Below are 17,841 nucleotides of genomic sequence, written 5' to 3'. Positions count from 1 at the left end.
ATACACTTGAAAAAGATGCTTGGGTCATATATAACTAAAATGAATTAGCATCAGGAATACATAACCTACAAATCAATATTTTAAATTACAAAAAAAATTCACTGAAGAGGAAACAATAAAGGTAAATGAATATACACCAAAATGTCTCCTTCATTAGTGACAAGCAGAGGTACTATTTACACCCATTTGATTGCCTATAATTAAGAAGTGTAACACTTTCACATGTCCGCCAGAATATGTATCAATGCGAGCTCATATACAACTAGTGAAGGTCTGAACTGATACAATTATCTTGGAAAACAATTGTCATATTTTATAAAGCTGACTCTGCGAATACACTACAATCTAGCAATTCTACTCTCCTGTATTGACCCTACAGATATTCTTGCACATAAGTACTATGAGACTTGTTCAAGAAAATTCAGCAGCACTATTCATAATAGCATTCATCTGGAATAATCCAAATAATTTACCTACAGAGAAGTATTTAACTGAAATAATGAATTAAATCTAAGTGCAAACATACATATAAATCATACAAACATAATATTGATGGAGAAAACCAAGTAGCTGAAGACTACATACAGTGTGACATGAATTTGATAATGCTAAAAAGTAAGCAAACTAAAGAATAACTTGTTCAGCAAAGCATTTTTGTGAGGGAAAACCATTTTTAAAAAGAAAAAAATGATAACTTGAATATCTAGCATTTTGGCCACCTCTAGCAGAGAGGAAGGGTGATGGAATAAGAGACTATACAACTAAAGAGGATGATAATATTCTGGGTTTTATGTTGTGTAAACATGTTCAATTATTATTATCTATCATGATGTACATATGGATTTAAACATGTTCAATTATTATCTATCATGATGTACATATGGATTTAAACATGTTCAATTTATTATTATGTGTCATGATGTACATATGGATACATATAATCAATTAAACATATATTATTAAAATATAATAGTAATAGAAACTAAAATTAGAAATATTTAGGGTTTGCAATTAAACCATAATATCTCATCTTTTATGAACATATCAGATGAACACAGTTACTAAGAAGAAGAACGCATACCAAAGAAAACCCCTCAATAGGGCATGAAAATTAAATAATAGATAAGTAAGGAAAATAATAAAATGAGCAGATCCGATTTAAACTCACCACCAGGGCTTTAGATCTGTTGCTTAGAAGTTTCTCAATATCCCTGGCTGCAATTTCTACCAGCTGGCGTGCATTATTTGGTTCCACAGTATACAAATCTTGATATTTCTCATAAATCTACATGAAAGAAAAAAAACAACAATAAGAACAATAGTTACTTATTTGGCTTACAAGTTCCCATTAGAATGTATTTAAAACTATAAACAACTGACTAGAAACACCACCCTGTTCTTTCTTTATATTGATCTTTTTGGAGTTTGAGAGTGTCAGGAAAAAATACGTAAATATAAATTTGCTCTAAGACCACCAGCTTGCCAAAACAGAGGTTATGTTAACAGGTTGTAAAACGTCTTGTACCACAATGGTTTGTACATGCAATTTTGAAGCTTGATGCTGCATTGTCCAATCTCGAAACTGGGTATTATCTGTCATCAGCATCGTAAGAGAAAGGGTACCATCCTAGACAACAGAAGGCAAAGTGGAGCATGGGAGGTCAAACCTGCAGGAGTGTGGAAAACAAAGGTAGGAGGAAGGGTTATGTGCTACAGAATGGAGAGAGAGAGAGAATACATATAAAGCCCCTGCCCATGTTCATCTAGATAACAAGAGGAGCTTTAGGGACAGTTCACATATAGAGGAGATGAAGGTCATTATGGTTTTGGTTAGAACTGTAATGGCGTATTTATTTTTTATTATCAAAGTAAATGCCGCTGTTAGTTTTTAATCACTGAATTAAAGCACACTGAAATTAAGCTAGGTGCCAAAAGAAAAATTTGACTACCTTTCTGGCTCACCTTAGTGTCTATGGAAGGATTTCCCCAGAGTGGCATAAGCTGCACCTGTCTTACACAGCCTGTACACTCTCAGCAGGAGAGGAAGAATTAAAGAAAGGGCGGTTGGAGGGGAAGCAGTCACAGTGTTTGTGGCTGGAGGGCTGAGATGAGAAGGAAATCCCTCATGCATCCAACAGATGGGGTGCACATGCATGACTAAACCATCTTTGAAAGCCAGGACCTGGCAGGTTTTTACTGTCTTATGAGAAGTGAATCCAGGCACATACAGGAACCAGTTCAACCCTGCTTTTTTCTGGCCCAACTCCAACATTCTGCTTTACTACCAACAGGTTCTACAGTATGATCCCAGCTGCACACTGGTAACACTGGTGCATACTGGCTTCAGATGAACACAGATACATACTGACATTTATTGACTACAGAGCATATTAGTTTTACATGAACTTACAATTTTTCATTTGAAATTAAAATTTATTTGAAATTAAAATTAATATTTTGTAAAGATTTAAATCCATTTTTACTCCTAAAAGTGACTCACTCACACTATGAGGTTTTTCCATACTCATGTGAACTTTGAACTTATAGATTTTCACTCAAAGTACTCAAGGCACGTTAATTTAGTGACAAAATCTCCATATTCGGATTCATCCAGGAGTCCTGCATTTTACTAGATTGCTTATGTTTTCTGCTAAGGGGCAGATTAGTGAACTTTTTTTTTTTTTTTTTAAGACCCATGTCATCCATGAAAAACTTCATCCAATGCAAAGCTCTCTCTTTCATTTCAGACTAAGATAAGATTCAGGAATATTGATTAATTGATTTGGGGTACAAATAGATAAACTTCAACATCATTTTAATTGATCCAGGATACGTAGTTCTTTGCAGTAAAACCAACAGAGCTAATTGGTGTGAAATGTAGTGTGCATTGTACCATTAATACCTTGTCCATTTCTCTATGCAGTCTAACCTCCTTCCTGTGGTATAGGGAATACAATACGCTTCATAGGTGGAGATTAGTTCAGATGTGCAATCTATACTTCAAGTAATATCATTTATTAAGTCTCTTCATACATGTGCCGGACATATTAATTATTTGGTGCTTTAAGGAATAAATAGATTATAAGTCTGCAGAAACAATTTATTTCAAGTATGTATCTTCTCAAATATATAAATTTATGCCTCTCAAATTTCCTTTTAGGATAATTTTTAACTACTTAACAAAAACAAGACCTAACTCACAAATAAATGTGAAAAAAATTAAGTCAAGAAGCTTAAGTCTAGAACCCCCAGTGTAAATATCTGGCTGTATTATTTTATATATAAAGCCACACTGAAATGTTTTCTTTGGTAATAAAAATAAATTAAAATTATATCACTCTCCCCCCAAAAAACTAGCTCTTGCTTCTAGTTCCAAAGACTACAATCATCTTTGTTGTCATGAGAGCTATTGCAAAGCTCTCCTGATATATGTTTAGTAAATAATTTTCAGAATAGAAGGTTTCATATGGAGTTTTGTGGTCACACAATATATTTTCATAATATGTGTATATTTCCAACTCTTTCCATCACTAAGACATATTTCTACAATATTTCATGTATTAATATTTCAAACACATCTTGAGGTATCTTTTCCTCTTCTTCAGCTTACTGTTTTATAAATAATTATCTGCTTTGCCATTTTATCCAATTTTTTTCTTGAAGGAAAAATAGCACGGTGGAAATAATATGAGTTTTTGGCACCAGACAGAGTTACATTTCAATCATGTCAACTCTTCACATGCTGTGCAATACTGGCCTTCGTTTTTTCTCTACTAGAAAGAATGTAGCATATAGAGAGAGTTCAAAACAGGATGCTTTTCCTCCTGATACACTTGTATGCTTTAGTTTTCCTACAGTTCAAGTTCTCCTGCTACCACCCTGACGTAAGTCTTAACAAAAAGAGTATTTGTCACCTGTACATTCTTCCTTTCCTACAATCTTAACCAACTGGCTTTAATGTACTTCCATTGTAACATTCAAAGACCAAGTTTCTCTGTGATGACAACATAGATTATGGTTTGTGAGATAGGCAGAAAAACCATAATCTATGTTCTAAATATCTTTGTTCTAATTAACATAATACGTTAATTATGCTAATTAGCTATGTTAACATAATCTATGTTCTAAGTCATTTTGCTCTAATTAGGTCCACAGTTCCAAGATAATCATCACAATTATACATTTTAAAATAACTTCAAATGTAATATCTAAAAAATGATATTACTCAATGATACAATTGCTTAACAAAATTCCTAAAGAAACCTCTTGGAAATCATAATACAGATGCCCCAGAAATTTTTACTCAAAACTAAATATGCTTCCAAGCTTTTAGATGACCTAAATTTTTAAAAAATTTTTTATTTAAAAAAAAAAAAGTTTTTTAGAGACTGGTCTCACTATATTGCCCAGGCTGGGGTGCAATGGCTATTCACAGAGGCAATCATCTTAGCCCTCCTGGCCTCAGGTGATCCTCCCATGTCAGCCTTCCAAGTAGTTGGAACTACAGGTGCATGCCACTGCACCCAGCTATATCATTATTAGCAATCAATTTAGGCAGCTACTCTATATCACTTTTAGGTGTTTCACATACATTACATTATTTATTCACTTTAAGAAATCTATAATATACATTTAATTAACCATTGTATTAGTGAGAACAATGGGATTCAGGCTGTAGAATACCTGGAGGGAGTCTGAATCGCACTTCATCATAAAAGAGCAAACCAATGCCCAGAGCAGCCAAAGGTGAATGGTAAAAATGTGGCATGTTTAGGCAAAGTGAATCTGCAATGCCACTCTATGCCTGAATCTTGCTTGGCTTCAACAGGATGTGGAAATTTAAGAAAGCCCTTTGAAATGAGCAAGAAAGGAACAAGGGTCAGTATGTCTGCTAGGAGATAGGCTCTGCACATGATCAAATAAATTCTAATGCAGAAGCTGAGAGATGGAAAGTGGGAAGCAGATGCCCAGCTGAAGGATAATGGTAAAGAATCACCTAGAGCTGAGGGACCCTAAGCAGGTTGAGAAGATTGGCCAAGTTCTAAGTAGCAGTCAAGTTCACTATCTATATCAAGAGAACAAAAGCAAGCAAATACATCAGATATCTTGTCACATAAGTTTCTCCCTACGCCCAGGCACTGAGAAACAAAGTAAAGAAGATTAGAGAAATATCAAAAAAGAGATAGAACTTACTAAATCCTTAGTGGACCACAAAAGGTTGTTTTGATCTAAAAGAGGCTAACAGTCAAGTGATTAAATTAATTTTTCCCACTCCTAGGGAAGAGAATGACAGCTCATAAGCAAGTTAAGTTCCCTAAAGAGAAACAGTCAAATTTCTGCATATTAAATCTTAGGTATGTAAATTTTGACAACCCCATCTCCCAATACTTGCACGTGTACTTTCATTCCATGGAAATTGGCTTGGACAAGCAATCAAGATTTCTGCCATATCCACAGACATCTTTTTGAGGGATGCTTTCCCTTTGACAGTCCCTGATGAAATAGGGGCTCCTTTACATATAGCTAGAAATATTCTAATGTATGGCCTCGTCCTTGACTTCTAACCAATTATATCAGGACTTTTATCAAACCTGCAAGCAGTTAACTTCTGAGTCAATGGCATGTAAAGAGCCAGATACAAAAGACCTGTATAAATAAACAAACTGAGCCAATCAGATGCTCTTACCACAGGATGACAGTTGGATGAAATAGCATGGATCAAAGGTTTAGTAGAAGTGGAACTGAAAAGACTAGCGGGAGGAAAATAGTATTCAGATCTACTGAGCAATAGAAGTGGTGGTTATGACAGAAGAATGGCTTCCCAAACATCCATATCCTAATCCCCAGAACCTGTTAATATGTTGCTACATAGCAAAAGGGAATTAAGTTTGCAGATGGAATTAAATTTATTAATCAGCTGGTCTTAAAAGAAGATTACCCTAGATAGTCAGAGTTAGCCAGTGGAATCACAAAGGTCCTTAAAAATGGAAGAGGAAAATGTGACTAAGGAAGACTAAACCAGAGAAATGGCAGCATGAGAAGAAATCAGGCCAACACTGCTGGCTTTGAAGACCAAGGGAAGGAGAAATGAGCCACAGAAAGGACTTCTCATCTCCAGAATTGTAAGATAATGAATCTGCATTGTGTTAAACCAATAAGTTTTTAGTCATCTGTCACCATAGCAATAGAAGACTAACATAATGTGTTGCAGGAAGTCAGGGACCCTGAACGGAGGGACAGGCTGAAGCCACAGCAGAAGAACATAAATCGTAAAGATTTTAAGGACATGTATTAGTTCCCCAAATTAATACTTTTATAATTTCTTATGCCTGTCTTTACTGCAATCTCTGAAAATAAATTATGAAGATTTCATGGACACTTATCACTTCCCCAATCAATACCCTTGTGATTTCCTATGCCTGTCTTTACTTTACTCTCTTAATCCCATTATCTTTGTAAGCCGAGGAGGATGTATGTTGCCTCAGGACCCTGTGATGACTGCGTTAACTGCACAAATTGTTTGCAGAGCATGTGTGTTTGAACAATACGAAACCTGGGCACCTTGAAAAAAGAACAGGATAGCAGCAATGTTCAGGCAACAAGAGAGATCAGAGTTGGGATTCTGACTGCCTGTGAGCCGGACAGAACAGAGCCATATTTCTCTTCTTTCAAAGGCAAATAGGAGAAATATCGCTGAATTCTTTTTCTCAGCAAGGAATATCTCTGAGAAAGAGAATGTGCCCTGAGGGTAGGCCTATAAGTGGCCCCTTGGGGGCAGCTGTCTTTTACAGTCAAAGCTGAAGGGATGAAATAAGCCCCAGTCTCCCATAGTGCTCCCAGGCTTATTAGGATGAGGAAATTCCCACCTAATAAATTTTGGTCAGACAGGTTGTCTGCTCTCAAACCCTGTCTCTTGATAAGATGTTATCAATGACAATGCATGCCCGAAACTTCATTAGCAATTTTCATTTCGCCCCATCCTGTGGTCCTGTGATCCTGCCCTGCCTCCACTTGCTTTGTGATATTTTATTACCTTGAGAAGTATGTGATCTCTGTGACCCACACCCTGTTCATACACTCCCTACCCTTCTGAAAATTGTTAATAAAAGCTTGCTGGTTTTACAGTTCGGGGAGCATCACGGAACCTGCCGACATGTGATGTCTCCCCTGGACACCTGGCTTTAAAATGTCTCTCTTTTGTACTCTTTCCCTTTATTTTTCAAACCAGCCGAGACGCTTAGGGAAATAGAAAAGAACCCACGTTAACTATCAGGGGCGGGTTCTCTCGATAATAATGAGTTAGCTGTGAAGAGTTCCCAGCAGAGTCAACAATGATAGCTTCTGAGGCTGCCTTGCCTCTGAACTGCCCTTCCTTGGAAAAAACTATTTTCTAAATAACTTGAGTTCTTGCTGAAAGCAAGGCTCCTCCTGAGTTCGCTTAAATTAGCTAGTTTTGTTGTTGTTGTTGTTGTTGTTGTTTTTTAATAGGATCTCACTATGTTACCCAGGCTGTTCTTGAACTCTTGGGCTCAAGCAATCCTCCTTTCTCAGCCTCCCAAAGCACTGGAATTACAGGTGTGAGCCACAGCACCCAGACTATTATTTTTTAAATGAGTAGGTCAACAATATACTTCCTGAGTGATTCACTGTTCCTAATAATGAAAAATTCTAACAGAACTGCATGTCTGAAGTTGTGATTAACAGTATTTATTACTAGTTTGCATTTTCATTTCATTTATCATTAGATTCTGATGAATATGAAAGATGAGCTCCATTGTAAGCAACATACAATTTCCATTAGGCATCAGGATATAATGAAATTAGTTCAAGGATACCCATTGTTACCTTCACAATTATGTGAGGTTCTAAGAAGAAAGATGACAGAAAAGCTAAAAATATCAAAACGAACATGCATTGTATAAAACTGTATACAAACTGGATAAATAAATATCATCCTACCTCAAAATAATGAGAATTGGGATTAAAAGAAAGTGTTACATTATATTTCCCACCATCATTCTAATTCCACTGTCTATTGGATAACAGGAGTAAATTCAATATCTTCAATACTAATGAAGGCAAGAAAAGTGATTCATTGTCACCTCTGCTGCTTCGGATACCCACAAAATCAATTTCACTTAATTTTAGTTGAATTTTGCAACGTGGGATGGTTTGTCTGTGGGTTATACTTTTTTTTTTTCCTCTATTAAGTATTCCTTGGGCTTTTGAACTACTTGTTCCTTAGCAACAAAGAATGTCTTCTCTCTAAAGGGTATATTAACACAAAAGAATGATATAATGTACTTTCTTGATCACTTTCAAGGATCAAAGTTCCCTTAACTAAACAAATACTAATGCAATATTTTTATATATCATAAGTATCTTTTTTCTTTATTTATCATAAGTCTCCTCATCATCTAAGCTGGTCAGCACATAGAAATGTTGAGAAATGTGAAGATTCCTTCATCTAAGGTAAAGAGTAACTAGTGACTGGAGATCTGAATTAATGTTAGAACATACTTTTAACAACTACAAAGACAATATCAACAAAACCTCCTTTTCTCCTACGAAAATTAGCTGAGTTTTAACAAAATGAATTTTGTCATAAAAATTATGTAATCATTTCTAATTAGTCCCTGATATCTTCAACCTCTTCCTTCCCTTTGATTAAAATAATAAATGATGTCATCTCCTAAATAAAAGTCAGACTTTTAAAATGTCTTACTCCTTAGCATATTGTCAATTGTGTTTAGGGCTGCTGTGTAAATAACTAATACAAATACCAACTGCTAAAATATATTAATTCATCTTAATGTGTGTGCATTTATGAAACTATAGGTAATCATTTTACAAGATGCATGATATTGTATTAATGTCATTTTTAAAAATCACATTTGATTCCCTGCATCTTCACTCTAAGTAAATGATGGCCTTTTTTTCTTTTCCCTATAACCTAGCTTTTTGAATTGGGACACTACCTTTGAAATTTTTTTATGACTTGATATTTCTATTGTGCTACTTTTAAGCACATGTGAACATCAAACATATATAATTTATATAATTGTCATATTTATTGTGTATTTTCTATTCCCCTTCACCAGAAGGTAAATTTCAGGAAGACAAAGATTTTTGTCTGTTTTGTTCACTGGTACATAAGCAGTGCATAGCACAGTGCCTGGCACAATCAAAATGAGTGCATGAATTAGTGAATGGATACTGATTCTGTGTCAGGCTTTGCTGGGAATGTAACTTCCCTGTATTTTTATAATTTATAAAACAACTTCTTCCCTGTATTTATAAGCAACTTCTTCCCTGTATTTTAAAATCAACATTTATTTTAAGCCTAAAAAAATGACTAAGATACTATGCAGTTACATAATGACTACAAATACAACACTGATACAATAATTAAATTCCAACAATAGAATAAATACACAAAATAAGGTAGTGGTCAGTGTGAGGAAGAATATGAGTGTTCCAATGAAGAGACATAGAAATGTATGCTGTCAGAATTCCCAGAAATTAAGATCACATAGGCTGCAACAGTCACATAAATGAAACTACAGCCATGTTTTGGAGGAAAAGTGATTCAGTAAGGGACGAAAGAGATCAGAATGTGTGTAATACAAGGAGTTATGGGAAAATAGAGTGAAAGGCAAATTGAGACATAATTATGAAGGATGATAAAAGGATATTGGTTTATATCTTATTCTCTAGTCTACCCAACCTATTTTAGACTAGTAAACCACCTAGCTCAGAACTTCCAGTGGCTATCACAGCAATCAGTGCATAGGAAGAATCTGAATTATAAATTTGTTCACTATAAACACAATCCAAATATATATATACACACACATGCAATTATATACATACCACATACATATACACACACATACAAATATATAATTTGCTCATATCCTCAAATTTATAGTGCATACATTTCCAATGATAACTATATCAAACTGGCATTCTAATACCCAACTCACGAGTCTCCCTAGCCACTCTATTCTTTCTATTTGCTGTGATACAGCTTCTTAGCTAAGACTATAACATTTCAAATGGAGCATCGTCTTTAGAAGGATATTTAGGAAGAACGAAGTCACAATTGGTGATCGTTTTGCAGCACACACTGCTACTTGCCCTAGCTCCTATTAACAAGAACATGATGGTGACACTTCCAAGCAATATATTAAAGATGGAAGAAAGAAAAGAACAAGTGACAATTGCAAACAGGCCACTTAATTTTCTCCATATTATACATAGGAATGGGTGATTATATTTAACCAGAAATGCAGGTTGTCCCTTGAACAGAAAAACTAAACTATAACAAAGATGAAAGAATTTTTCAGTTTTTAGGATAAAGGTGTTTGGCACAAAAAGTAAATTTTAAGTTCATGTTTAAGAATACCTAGATTCAAAACAAGGAAAACATTAACATACATAAATAACAGAAACTCTCTACCTGTTTTGTTGTTGTTGTTTCTTAATTCCAGAGGTAATTAATTAAATTAATTAACCTAGCCTCTCTTTTTCCATATCTGAAGTTATATATAAATTGTAATTTGAGTATATACTTTGACCAGAAAATTCATATGCAATTAAAAGTGAAAAAGATCATACTAAATTCATTAAAACTAAATTTAAAAATAATTAACCATAGGCTGAGTGAGCTGCCTGTTTAATGTCTCTAACCCCAAACGACCTAAATTCATTTCACTGCCAGTAAAACAATTTTTCAAAGCAGCCTGGTTTTAATTTGCCCATAACTGTCATACCTGATTAACAAATGGCTTTTCTAAAGCAAAGCTGATAGCTACCAATGCTGATATACAATTTTACAAATTTATATTCATTTAAAGAATTTCATACACTCAGATTCTTCAGTTCTTCTTGAGCAGTTTTTCAACCTTAGTACAACTGACATTTTACAGATAATTCTCTGTTGTGAAGGGATGTCTCATGCATTGTAGGATGTTTAAAAGCCTCATTGGCCTCTATACTAAGACTATGCAAGTAGCAACCACCCCATGCCCCCAGTGATGATAATCACAAGTATTTCCATACCATCCCATGCCCTGAGTTATGATAATCACAAGTATTTCCATACCATCCCATGCCCTGAGTTATGATAATCACAAGTATTTCCATACCATCCCATGCCCTGAGTTATGATAATCACAATATTTCCAAAGATTGCCAAATATATGCCAAGGCACAAAACAGCCCCTGGCTGAGAACCACTGCACTAAATATATATTTAGAGAAATAATAAATAATAACATATCCCTCAAAGAGTAGCATCACTTCAGAATGTTAATTAATGGCTGGATGAGAATGGTAAGGTTAAAAAAAAAAGTTTTAATATCTTTTGAGAAAATATTGAAAGTCACCCTAAAATTAGAAATCCCCTGAGTTTATTCTGTGTCTTTGAAAATTAATGTAATTAACCACTGTTCAAACAAAAATAGCTTCTTACTTAAAAATCTCCAGTGCAGCAGGGAGGCGGGGGGAGGATGATGGTGAAAAGAATCCATACTCTCTGCACTCTTTGTAGTGCTATATTCTGCAGTCAAAATAGATTTCTTTCTACTTGTGACAAAAAGAGCAAATTCAGAGTGTAAGATAATTTTAAATTGCCTACATCATTATGGTGCTGATTTAGTTATAGCACTTAATTGTTGAGGGAAGTAAGGCAACTCTGAATAAAAGCAAAACATATGGAATGAATAATAAATAGTATATATTTGTTTATTTAAAGTGAGAAAGCACATAACTTCTTTAAAATTTTATATTGCCTTTTACCCTGAAAACAATTGGGTAAAGGGAATTCTAATATCTGATATTCTAATACAGCTTTTTTAAGCACTCCCGGACTTGAAGATTTCCAGTCCTTCTTGTTGCCTGCACATCTTGCTGATTCCCTAGTCAGGATCACCAATGATTAATTGTGTTCTGTTTTTGAGTATCTCCCTTTGTAAATATATTAAACTCTCTGCCACCTAGAAAAGAATATTCTATTTACATGAGATGACATGACCACAATGTCAAAGAATAAGCATTAGTTTGAATTACTAATGAAAAGAAATTATTCACTCAGAATGCTTATGTAAATACTATCTTAATTGAGAGTGCTGAATGCTCAATATTTATACACATTTCATATTTACATCTTTGAGTAGCATATTGAAATGTAAAGGTATTGGTTTTGAAATTTTCACTTAATAAATCATTAACAATGAATCAAAAGCCAGGCAGTCCTATGGCAATGCCACTGCAGAATAAGCCTACCTTCAAAATTAAGCTTCCAGGAAAAATGTAATCAACACATTATTGTAAATATATTTGCAGATGCTATCCTAAAATTTGAGAAAGTCAGACAGTTTACCCTTAAGAAGAAAGCTTCATAACAACAATGTCACATGCAACATTTAAAATGGCAATGGTAAACATTTCATTAACTTTAAAACACTGTTCTCAGGAATATTAAGACTATTTAATTTTTTTAAATGTTATATATTCATAAATATGTGATGATCAGCCTTGCCATTTGTCAGTGCAGTAACTAAAGGAGTGTGTGTCTGTGTGTGTGTGTGTGTGTTTAGAAATAATAAAATAAGGGGATATCACCACCGACCCCACAGAAATACAAACTACCATCAGAGAATACTATAAACACCTCTACGCAAACAAACTGGAAAATCTAGAACAAATGGATAATTTCCTGGACACTTACACTCTTCCAAGACTAAACCAGGAAGAAGTTGAATCCCTGAATAGACCAATAACACGGTCTGAAATTGAGGCAATAATTAATAGCCTACCAACCAAAAAAAGTCCAGGACCAGATGGATTCACAGCTGAATTCTACCAGAGGTACAAGGAGGAGCTGGTACCATTCCTTCTGAAACTATTCCAATCAATAGAAAAAGAGGGAATCCTCCCTAACTCATTTTATGAGGCCAACATCATCCTGATACCAAAGCCTGGCAGAGACACAACAAAAAGAGAATTTTAGACCAATATCCCTGATGAACATCGATGCAAAAATCCTCAATAAAATACTGGCAAAACGGATTCAGGAACACATCAAAAAGCTTATCCACCATGATCAAGTGGGCTTCATCCCTGGGATGCAAGGCTGGTTCAACATTCGCAAATCAATAAACATAATCCAGCATATAAACAGAACCAAAGACAAGAACCACATGATTATCTCAATAGATGCAGAAAAGGCTTTTGACAAAATTCAACAGCCCTTCATGCTAAAAACGCTCAATAAATTCGGTATTGATGGAATGTACCTCAAAATAATAAGAGCTATTTATGACAAACCCACAGCCAATATCATACTGAATGGGCAAAAACTGGAAAAATTCCCTTTGAAAACTGGCACAAGACAGGGATGCCCTCTCTCACCACTCCTATTCAACATAGTGTTGGAAGTTCTGGCTAGGGCAATCAGGCAAGAGAAAGAAATCAAGGGGATTCAGTTAGGAAAAGAAGAAGTCAAATTGTCCCTGTTTGCAGATGACATGATTGTATATTTAGAAAACCCCATTGTCTCAGCCCAAAATCTCCTTAAGCTGATAAGCAACTTCAGCAAAGTCTCAGGATACAAAATTAATGTGCAAAAATCACAAGCATTCTTATACACCAGTAACAGACAAACAGAGAGCCCAATCAGGAATGAACTTCCATTCACAATTGCTTCAAAGAGAATAAAATACCTAGGAATCCAACTTACAAGGGATGTAAAGGACCTCTTCAAGGAGAACTACAAACCACTGCTCAGTGAAATAAAAGAGGACACAAACAAATGGAAGAACATACCATGCTCATGGATAGGAAGAATCAATATCGTGAAAATGGCCATACTGCCCAAGGTAATTTATAGATCAATGCCATCCCCATCAAGCTACCAATGAGTTTCTTCACAGAATTGGAAAAAACTGCTTTAAAGTTCATATGGAACCAAAAAAGAGCCCGCATCTCCAAGACAATCCTAAGTCAAAAGAAAAAAGTTGGAGGCACCACGCTACCTGACTTCAAACTATACTACAAGGCTACAGTAACCAAAACAGCATGGTACTGGTACCAAAACAGAGATATAGACCAATGGAACAGAACAGAGTCCTCAGAAATAATACCACACATCTACAGCCATCTGATCTTTGACAAACCTAAGAAAAACAAGAAATGGGGAAAGGATTCCCTATTTAATAAATGGTGCTGGGAAAATTGGCTAGCCATAAGTAGAAAGCTGAAACTGGATCCTTTCCTTACTCCTTATACGAAAATTAATTCAAGATGGATTAGAGACTTAAATGTTAGACCTAATACCATAAAAATCCTAGAGGAAAACCTAGGTAGTACCATTCAGGACATAGGCATGGGCAAAGACTTCATGTCTAAAACACCAAAAGCAATGGCAGCAAAAGCCAAAATTGACAAATGGGATCTCATTAAACTAAACAGCTTCTGCACAGCAAAAGAAACTACCATCACAGTGAACAGGCAACCTACAGAATGGGAGAAAATTTTTGCAATCTACTCATCTGACAAAGGGCTAATATCCAGAACCTACAAAGAACTCAAACAAATTTACAAGAAAAAAACAAACAACCCCATCAAAAAGTGGGCAAAGGATATGAACAGACATTTCTCAAAAGAAGACATTCATACAGCCAACAGACACATGAAAAAATGCTCATCATCACTCACCATCAGAGAAATGCAAATCAAAACCACAATGAGATACCATCTCACGCCAGTTAGAATGGCGATCATTAAAAAGTCAGGAAACAACAGATGCTGGAGAGGATGTGGCGAAATAGGAACACTTTTACACTGTTGGTGGGATTGTAAACTAGTTCAACCATTATGGAAAACAGTATGGCGATTCCTCAAGGATCTAGAACTAGATGTACCATATGACCCAGCCATCCCATTACTGGGTATATATCCAAAGGATTATAAATTATGCTGCTATAAAGACACATGCACACGTATGTTTATTGCAGCACTATTCACAATAGCAAAGACTTGGAATCAACCCAAATGTCCATCAGTGGCAGACTGGATTAAGAAAATGTGGCATATATACACCATGGAATATTATGCAGCCATAAAAAAGGATGAGTTTGTGTCCTTTGTAGGGATATGGATGCAGCTGGAAACCATCATTCTTAGCAAACTATCACAAGAACTGAAAACCAAACACCGCATGTTCTCACTCGTAGGTGGGAACTGAACAATGAGATCACTTGGACTCGGGAAGGGGAACATCACACACTGGGGCCTATCATGGGGAGGGGGGAGGGGGGAGGGATTGCATTGGGAGTTATACCTGATGTAAATGACGAGTTGATGGGTGCAGCACACCAACATGGCACAAGTATACATATGTAACAAACCTGCACGTTATGCACATGTACCCTACAACTTAAAGTATAATAATAAATAAATAAATAAATAAATAAGAAATAATAAAATATATTTCAAAATATTCTATAATCCAGATTATTAAAAATACATATATATTTTTCTAAATTTGGGGATTGTTTTCCTATTTTTCTGTCTATAATATTTTAAATGTGTAAATACAGCTTCTATCTGTTAATATAGCTTTAATACATTTTTATATATTCAGATAATAATACATACAAGTGAAGACTGCTCTTGTCCTCCACTATTGGTTCTGTCCCCTTCCATTGTGACAGAATTTTAGTGGGGCACATGGCTGCTCAGAAAAAGCCTCCACTTCTTTGACACATTTTGAGTTAGATGTGACTAAATTCTAACCACTGGAATGTGAGCAAAACATCTTACTCTTAAATGACTGGATATCTTCTCTCCAAATCTCTTTCCCTTTACAGGACAACTGGGAAATAAAAGCAACTGGAAGAATAATTTTGTATCCAGGCATGGAAGCCACACGCTAAGGATGGCAGAGTCACCCTGCCAGCCCTCGACAGCTTACCTCCCAACTGCTATGTGACAGTAAAATACATGTTTAGCCTGTATGTTTGTCATACTGGCCCAGCCTGTACCCCAACTTATACAACGCCACCAAGTAATATGACAAATGAATGACATTTGTTGAGCTCTCATTATATGTCAATAAATAATTTATATGGACTGTATCATTAATCCCAACAACTCCATGAGATTAAATATCTTGGCCAGATCCTAAAGCTGGCAATTGGCAGAACCAAGGTAAAATAGCCTTAGGGATTTTTCAGAGGGATATGCTATAATACTCCATTTGAAATATTAAGTGTTTTCTTCAGTTAGAAGACCATGAAGAAAAAAATCAGTGAAAATTTACTTTCTGTATCATTCTTAGCAATTATCTCAATGGATATACAAACAAACCATTTCTGTGGTATCAACAGAAATGGGAGGTTTTAAATTATGAATGTATATTATATGTTAAAATTTCCTTCCACTCTTTTCTTTTTGGAAAAAAAAATCAAATGGAAACATCATGAGTAGGTAATTGTTGCTGGCGGAGCTTTTGTTTCTTATAAATTATATCTTTTATAAAAAGAGCATTAGCATAATCAGATATACTGACCTTGTTTACGTGGGGAATCTGCTTATTTTTTCAAGGTACAAATAAGGACAAAAAATGCTATTAACATATGTTCTAAAGCATACAAGAAGGTGTTTCAAATTTCAGAGTTGCATCCTATTTAATAGTTGTGTAACCTAAAACAAAATTTTAACCTTCTCTCAATTATTTTACCCACCTTATGGATGAGCATATACAACTGATGGACATATGTATTCTCCAAATGGTTCAGTAATGGAATAATCTAATAAAAGACATCTTAAAAGTCTAATGCATCATGGACAATAGTCCTAAGCAACCCTATTCACTCGTGATCTTTAACAGAAGACAGGCAGGTAACCTGGGAAAAATCTCACATTTGTAAAGTTGAAGCACTGAATGTATTCAATAATATTAGCAACTTTCTGTGGGCTACTATTTTAGGATACAATAAAGCAATTTTCACAAAATTGCAAAACTATATTACTATTTTATTTTATTTTTGAGACAGGGTCTCACTCTGAAGCCCAGGCTGGAGTGCAGTGGCACAATCACAAAAAATATATTACTTTAGCTATGGTACCTGTGTTGGTTCTTGGCCTTCATGTAAAAAGCTAATTGTACCCTGTGAAGTCAGTAAAAAATGAATGTAATTTGTAATTTGAAGAACTTTCATTTCTACAATATTAAATTTCAACCTGGAGCCCTGCTAAACTCCTGTGTTTATTCAACTTCTGGCCCTCACCATGTATTCAACACCCCCAATCTCAGCTCAAAGTTCACTCTAAACTCTGACATTCTTCCTCAAAAGGAATGAGGCAATATGGAATCATTTGTCTGTGTAAGATGATACTCTTTGTGTGCCCTAGTACTTAAATTCTTTTTCCAATAATGAATTCTGCTCTAACACTCTTCCCACCACCCCAGTTATCTAACATATTATTCCTTAATTTGGAATTTTTCTGTCACCATAAAGAGGTATGTATCCCATAAACAGAAAACTAGAGAGATTTTCTTTCATCTTTTCCATTCTATTTTGTTATGTTAATTCAGACAGAGTCATTGATTCATTCATCAATAGCTATACTCTTCTTAGTAATGTATTCTTCATAAAGCATAATAGAAACCAGTTAGACTTCTTTTTGGTTAATGAGTCATTGCAAAAAAGCAGATTCAGAAAGAAAAGTTTCACATATTAACACCGAAAGGAACAATGAGGCCAGCCAAGCAAGTTGTTTTTTGAGGCTGGGGAAGCACTCACAGAGTAAGGGAGATGCTCCCAAGAGCAG

General features: G+C 35.2%; 1 protein-coding gene across 7 annotated transcripts in view; it reads right to left on the bottom strand.

Moving 5' to 3' along the window:
• CACNA2D1 (calcium voltage-gated channel auxiliary subunit alpha2delta 1) overlaps window positions 1-17,841 on the bottom strand; it is a 498,706-nt gene that overhangs the window by 388,630 nt on the left and 92,235 nt on the right. For all 7 annotated transcript variants that reach the window (XM_073009174.1, XM_073009173.1, XM_007982343.3 and 4 more), the window contains exon 3: window positions 1,169-1,285. In XM_073009174.1, coding sequence (XP_072865275.1) covers window positions 1,169-1,285 — 117 coding nt within the window. The remainder of the gene's footprint in view (window positions 1-1,168; window positions 1,286-17,841) is intronic.

Source organism: Chlorocebus sabaeus, chromosome 21, assembly GCF_047675955.1.
Source record: "Chlorocebus sabaeus isolate Y175 chromosome 21, mChlSab1.0.hap1, whole genome shotgun sequence".
Taxonomy (NCBI): Eukaryota; Metazoa; Chordata; class Mammalia; order Primates; family Cercopithecidae; genus Chlorocebus; species Chlorocebus sabaeus.
This window is presented reverse-complemented; position numbering and strand designations above follow the sequence as displayed.